This window comes from Protobothrops mucrosquamatus, unplaced genomic scaffold, assembly GCF_001527695.2.
Source record: "Protobothrops mucrosquamatus isolate PMUCROS unplaced genomic scaffold, P.Mucros_1.0 scaffold5512, whole genome shotgun sequence".
Classification (NCBI taxonomy): Eukaryota; Metazoa; Chordata; class Lepidosauria; order Squamata; family Viperidae; genus Protobothrops; species Protobothrops mucrosquamatus.
Window position 1 is genome coordinate 36,268 of NW_015391367.1, and position 6,832 is coordinate 43,099.

General features: G+C 44.5%; 1 protein-coding gene across 1 annotated transcript in view; it reads left to right on the plus strand.

Moving 5' to 3' along the window:
• LOC107299810 (zinc finger protein 585A-like) overlaps positions 1-6,832 on the plus strand; it is a gene marked incomplete at its 3' end in the record, with an annotated part of 29,950 nt that continues 23,118 nt past the window's right edge. Inside the window, exons 1-2 of the mRNA XM_029286877.1 lie at positions 1-280; positions 3,170-4,354. Coding sequence (XP_029142710.1) covers positions 120-280; positions 3,170-4,354 — 1,346 coding nt within the window. The remainder of the gene's footprint in view (positions 281-3,169; positions 4,355-6,832) is intronic.

A 6,832-nucleotide genomic window follows, 5' to 3' on the forward strand; every position in this document is an offset into this window, starting at 1 on the left:
AGCATTAAAATGCAAGACAAACCATCACCCAAAACCTTTTCTACTTCCTGCACGAAGTTTGAAAACTCTTCTCCTTTCTCATCAGAGAAAAGGGAGCAAATACTCAGAGTAGCTCCCTTATGGTTCATGGAAGGACCCATATAGGAGAGAAACTCTACCAGACGACCCAATGTGACGAAAGATTTAGCACGCACACTAATATGGTAAGACACAAGAGGACTCACGCAGAAGAGAAACCATATGAGTGCCCAGATTGTGGGAAAGGTTTGGGGGATGGCCTGTTCCCATTCGTAGCGTGGCCGCTGTCCAATCGCCACGCTGCCTCTTAGGAGGGCAGCATCAGCTGCCAATGCAGCGGCGGGGAAGGCGAAAGGCAATCCCGCCCACCAGATCAGCCTGGCGGAGGTGGGGTGGGAAACCGAGTGGCGCCAAAAACAGTGCTCTGAGCCTCAGTGATATAATTTTAAGTGAAGAATTAAAAATATTAAGGACTACGTTGTTAAGACAACAATTAGAAATAGAGAATTTAGCAGCTTCTGTGATGTGAGGGCCATGTGCAGAGCGAATTGATTATGGTTGTTGTGCTTGGGTAGATCATACTAGCTAAGATGTGCCTGATTATTCTGAAATCATTGCAAACATCATGAACAAATCAATAAATTACAACAAAAGGCTAGGGCCAGAGGGAAGGATGGTTGGGATCCCTTGAAAGGACTCAATGATTGGATCCCTAACAAATGCCAATTTGTTGTTGTTTGCAGTGTAGACCAATAATAACGGTTTGTTGTAAAGACTATGATTGGATGGAAAATGAAAGACGAGAGTGAAGAGGTTGGAAAAATGTTGCAACAATTTGAGAAATATGAATGTAAAAATCAATAGACAGTATGACAAGAAAAAGGGATTTCTGGGGGGAAAGGCCTATTGTTTTTACAGAACTGTAAGAAGACCTGCTAGCCTGTGAAGAAAATACATTGCACATATTTCTAATTTCACGAGTCTCCCTGACGCTTGAGAATTGTACGTAGGAAGGCCTCTGCTAGGCTAGAAACCCGTCTTAACCAGAATTTGCTGATACGATAGTTACTCTAGAGCAGAGGTAGGCAACTCCCAGAATTGGCTCAGGAGCCATAAAAGAGCCAAGGTTGCCTACCCCTGCTCTAGAGACAACCTGCCTAGGAAATAATAGCCATAAAAGGTAAACTTCCTAACAGTGAGGAATACAATAGAATTGAGCTGGGAGGGACCTTGGAGGTCTTCTAGTCCAGCCCCCTGCTCAAGCAGGAGAACCTACAACATCTCAGAGAAGTTACTAGGCTCTTTTTAAAAATCTCCAGTAAAGGAGCACCCATGATTTCTGGGGGCAAGCTATTCACTGTCAGGAAGTTTCTCCTTAGTTTCAGGTTGCTTCTCTCTTTGATCAGTTTCCAACCATTGTTTCTTGTCCTGCCCTCTGGTGCTTTGGAGAATAGCGTGACCCCCTCTTCTTTGTGGCAGCCCCTCAAATACTGGAATACTGCTATCATGTCTCCCCTATTTCGTCTTTTATTTAGACTAGCCAAACACAAGTCCTGCCGCCGTTCTTCCTATGTTTTAATCTCGAGACCTTTGATCATCTTAGTTGCTTTTCTCTGAATTTTTTCCAAACTGTCAACATCTTTTTTATGATATGGTGACCAAAATTGGCTGCAATATTTCAGGTGTGGTCTTAGTAGGGTTTTATAAAGTGGTACTAATATCTCGTGTGATCTTGATTCCATGCTTCTGTTTATACAACCCAGGATTAGCTAATGCTGCACACTGGCTTTTTTGGCTAATGCTGCACACTGATCGTCCACTAAAACTCCAAGGTCCCTCTCATAGTTACTGTTTTTAAGCCAGGTTTTGCCCAATCTGTATTTGTACCTTTGATTTTTCCTGCCTAAATGTAAAACATTGCTTTTCTCCACATTGAAACTCATTTTGTTGGATAGGGCCCATTGTTCAAGTTTGTCAAGATCTTTTTGGATCCTGAGTTTGTCTTCTTGGATGTTGGCTACTCCTACCAGTTTGGTATCATCTGCAAATTTGATGAGTTGACCTTCAATTCCCTCATTTAAGTCATTGATGAAGATATTGAAGAGTACTGGGCCTAAGACGGAACCTTGTGATACCCCACTGCTTACTTCTCTCCATGTGGATGTAGTGCCCTTGAGGACTACTCATTGAGTATGTTTTGCCAGACAGCTACCGATGCATTTGGTGGTGATGTTGTACGGACTCGTATGCACACAGACATACATCAATCTTAGGTGTCTATTTCTGTGGGCATGTGTGTTCATATATGTGTGATCTATCCAAGCCAAAAGAATTTTATAATTGAATCAGTATTTGAATTTGGATTTTGCTAGTCTTCTATCTGCCAAATGAATCATAAATAATGTTAGGAGTTAAACTAGAATTTTGATGTTTTCATGCTAATATAAGGGTTTCCTTTTTGCTGCTTTCACATGTCCTGCATCCATTTGTTAAACAATAATGAAACTGACCCATTAATATGAATCTTACAGACAAAGAGGATGCCAAGAAGAACACTCTGGACCACAGAGAATGAGAAGCAGCATTAAAATGCAAGACAAAGCATCAATCAAAATCTTTTCTGCTTCCTCCAGAAATTTTGAAAATTCTTCTCCTTTCTCACCTCACGAGAGACAAGGGAGAGAATAACAAGAACAAAGTTTTGAGCTGGAAAAAATAGAGCATGTGCAACTCAATGGAACATGACGTAAGAAGTCAAGGGGGATAATATCGAAATTTTTTAAAAAGTGGACATAACTGGAAGTCAGTGGGAAGGAAAAGGTCCCTTGGATAGCCAAAATGGACAGGCATTAATTAAACCCTTTCAGAAAGACTTGACTTGACTCAAAGAACCTCCAAGTAAGAGATCAGAAACATTTTTTGCCTCCTCAAGAATCCAAGGATATCAGTGTTGAAAAAACCCTACAGACTGCCTAATGTGGGAAAAATAGAGGTTGGGATCACAGCTGATTATGCAGGAGATGATCCATCCAGTGAAAATGATACAAATGTTTTGAGTGCGACAAAAACTTTACTCAGAGTAGTTCCCTTATGGTTCATGAAAGGACCAATACTGGAGAGAAGCTCTACCAGATGACCCAATGTGACAAAGATTTAGCACGCACACTAATATGGTAAGACACAAGAGGTCTCACGCAGGACAGAAACCATATGACTGTCCTGATTGTGGGAAAGGTTTCAGTCACAATTCAAACCTTGTGATACACCAGAAGATTCACACAGGAGAAAAACCATATGAGTGCCCAGATTGTGGGAAAGATTTCAGTCGAAATTCCCTCCTGGTGATACACCAGAGGACTCACACAGGAGAGAAGCCATATGAGTGTCCGGAGTGTGGGAAAAGTTTCAGTCAGATATACAACCTGGTGACACACCAGAGGACTCACACAGGAGAGAAACCCTATGAGTGTCCAGAGTGTGGGAAAGATTTCTCTACGAAATTTGTCCTGGTGAACCATCAAAGGACTCACACAGGAGAGAAACCATATAAATGTCGTCATTGTGGGAAAGGTTTTAGTCAGAATTCCTACCTGGTGAAACATCAGAGGACTCACACAGGAGAAAAACCCTATGAGTGTTCAGATTGTGGGGAAAGTTTCAGTCAGAATTCCAATCTGGTGACACATCGGAGGACTCACACAGGAGAGAAACCTTATGAGTGTCCAGAGTGTGGGAAAAGTTTCAGTCAGCATTCCAACCTGGTGACACACCAGAGGACTCATACAGGAGAAAAACACTATGAGTGTTCGGATTGTGGGAAAGGTTTTAGTCAGAATTCCTACCTGGTGCAACACCAGAGGACTCACACAGGAGAGAAACCATATAAATGTCATTGTGGGAAAAGTTTTAGTCAGACTTCCTACCTGGTGAGTCACCAGAGGACTCACACGGGGGAGAAACCCTATGAGTGTCCAGATTGTGGGACAGATTTCTCTTGGAAATGTGACCTGGTTAGACATCAGAGCACTCACACAGGAGAGAAACCATATAAATGTTGTCATTGTGGGGAAAGTTTTAGTGAAAATTACTGCCTGGTGAAACACCAGAAGACTCACACGGGAGGGAAACCCTATGAGTGTCCAGATTGTGGGAAAGATTTCTCTTGTAAATCTAAACTGGTTAGACATCAGAGGACTCACACAGGAGAGAAACCATATAAATGTTGTCATTGTGGAAAAGGTTTCAGTCAGAATTCCAATCTGGTGGCACACCAGAGGACCCACACAGGAGAAAAACCATATGAGTGCCCAGATTGTGGGAGAGATTTCAGTAGTAGGTATACACTTTTAAATCATGTAAAGTTACACATAGCAGAGTAACCATTCAAATGCCCAGATTATGGACAGTGTTCCTCTGAATTTTGTTTCTTGTCTCTTACTGGAAACCTAGCTGAGAAATTAATTTCTTGCATGATTCTTTTTAGTCAAGCGTGTTTTATTAAACATGAGGGAAGAAATCTGAGCTTCCTTTGTCTGGGCCAGTGCAGTCGTTCCCTTTCATGGAGTCATGGTGAACTGTTGTGGTGGGCCAGAGAAAGCGAGCTTAGATCTGTATTAGGTATCTTTGCCACCTTGAGTTATTTCTACATATAAGCGCGGGGTATGTATCTTTATTTGTTAAGAAAATGTATGTGGTACCCCAACTCCGAAATGATATAGGGTTACCTGCCTGAGCAGCGGGTTGGACTTGATGACCTCCAAGATCCCTTCCAACTTTTATTACTATTATTATTATTATTATTATTATTATTATTATTATTATTATTATTATCATCATCATCATCATCATTATCATCATTATCATTATTATCATCATCAAGCAACTTGCAAATGGGCAGCCTCAGTGGGAACATTTTTCATATTCATCTCTTTTTCCTCTGATTTATTTAAAATACTTATATAGCCATCCATGTAATAACGAATTCTGGCCAGCTGCCAATCAATAGTTAACTTAAAAAAACATATTAAAACCATTTTGTGCTTCTCTGTCTGTGATTGTTTGAGGAACTCTTTTTTTAACTTATTCTCCTGTTAACACAAGGGACAGGAAGGCCAGAGCTTCTTACAGAATTTGTCTGTTTAGTAATCCAAGAGGTTTGTACTTGTAATAGACATAACTAAGGAAGTCTATCAGTCTCCATTTCATTGTTTTTGTACAAGTAGTTACCGTGTTCCCCCAAAAATACAACCTACCCAGAAAATAAGATCTAGCTTGATTTTTGGGGTTGGGCCTAATATAAGCCCTACGCCCCAAAATAAACCCTACTTAAGACCCTGCCCACTCCGTCCCACCGTAGGTTTTCTGGCAGGCCGGATCGTGGGCCTCCCACCCACCCACCCACTCTGCCTTGACTGCTGCCAGTGCCGCCACTGCGAGGCAGCCTGAACGTTAAGAGAGCCGAGGTCTGAGGCAGGCAGAGGCTGCCTCCTATTTATCCCTGCCCTGGACTGGGGAATCCAGCAGGCAGGCAGGGGTGGGGACTGGCCGGGGCCTCAACCAGCAGCTTCTGTCTTTTACCCTCACCCGGAAGCAGCCTCCAGAGGGGCCTGCACTACCCCGCAGGCTTTGCTGCCTTTCTCTTCCTCTGCGGAAGGGCGGGAAAGAAAGCTGGGCGTCCAGAGACATCCCACTCTGGGACGCGACTCAGGTTTCCCTCGGTGGGGGAGGAAGGCTTTGGAAACTGCCTTTTCATTTACATTCATCATCAGTACTGTAATCCGCCCCTTGGTTTTTCAAAAAATGATTTGGATTTACCACCATTAGCCTCCTTGATCGCCAAAGGGAAGGCGCGGTGTGAATTCTGCACACGAGCCGCGGAAATACAGGCACTCGTGCCCTCAAAGTTCACGCCGCTTCCTCGCTCGGGGCGCACCACTGCTCGACGTGAGCATTCAACTTTGTGGCTCAGCTAAGCCAGGGGTAGGCAACCTTGGCTCTTTTATGACTCATGGACTTCAACTCCCAGAATTCATGAGCCAGCCACGCTGAGGGGAAAGGGAGAGGTTTCCAAACTGAGCCATGCTGGCTCAGGAATTCTGGGAGTTCAAGTCCATGAGTCATAAAAGAGCCAAGGTTGCCTACCCCTGAGCTAAGCTCTTCAGCTGTGGTGCGCCACATTTCCCATCGGCTTCAGGAATCCTGGGCGATGGAAACCTCAGGCCAGGCTCCTCGCAGCTGAAGCAATCCACGTCTGCTGGGGTCAGTTTGGCCCATCCCCGTCCCCAAGCTCCGTCGGACATGCGGGACGAGACTCCCGCGACAGCGAACTTGAGCCTGGGCGAGCCGGATTGCTCACAGGGAGAGGTGGCACGTTGCAGCAGGATGACTGCAAAGGGCGTGCACAGATCCCTGTGGCTCCTGGAGGCTCTGAGCGCTTTTTTTGGCACTGTGCCTGCGTATGAGTCTACCTCGCTGTTTTTGGCAGCATGACGTGGAGAACATGGCCGAGGTTTGGGTGATGGCCTGTTCCCATTCGTAGCGTGGCTGCTGTCCAATCGCCGTGCCGCCTCTTAAGAGGACAGCATCAGCTGCCAATGCAGCGGCGGGGAAGGCGAAAGGCCATCCCGCCCACCAGTTCAGCCTGGCGGGGATGGGGTGGGAAACCGAGTGGTGCCAAAAACAGCACTCTGAGCCTCAAAGTGATATAATGTTAAGTGAAGAATTAAAAATATTAAGGACTACGTTTTAAAGACAGCAATTAGAAATAGAGAGTTTAGCAGCTTCTGTGATGTGAGGGCTATGTGCAGAGCAAATT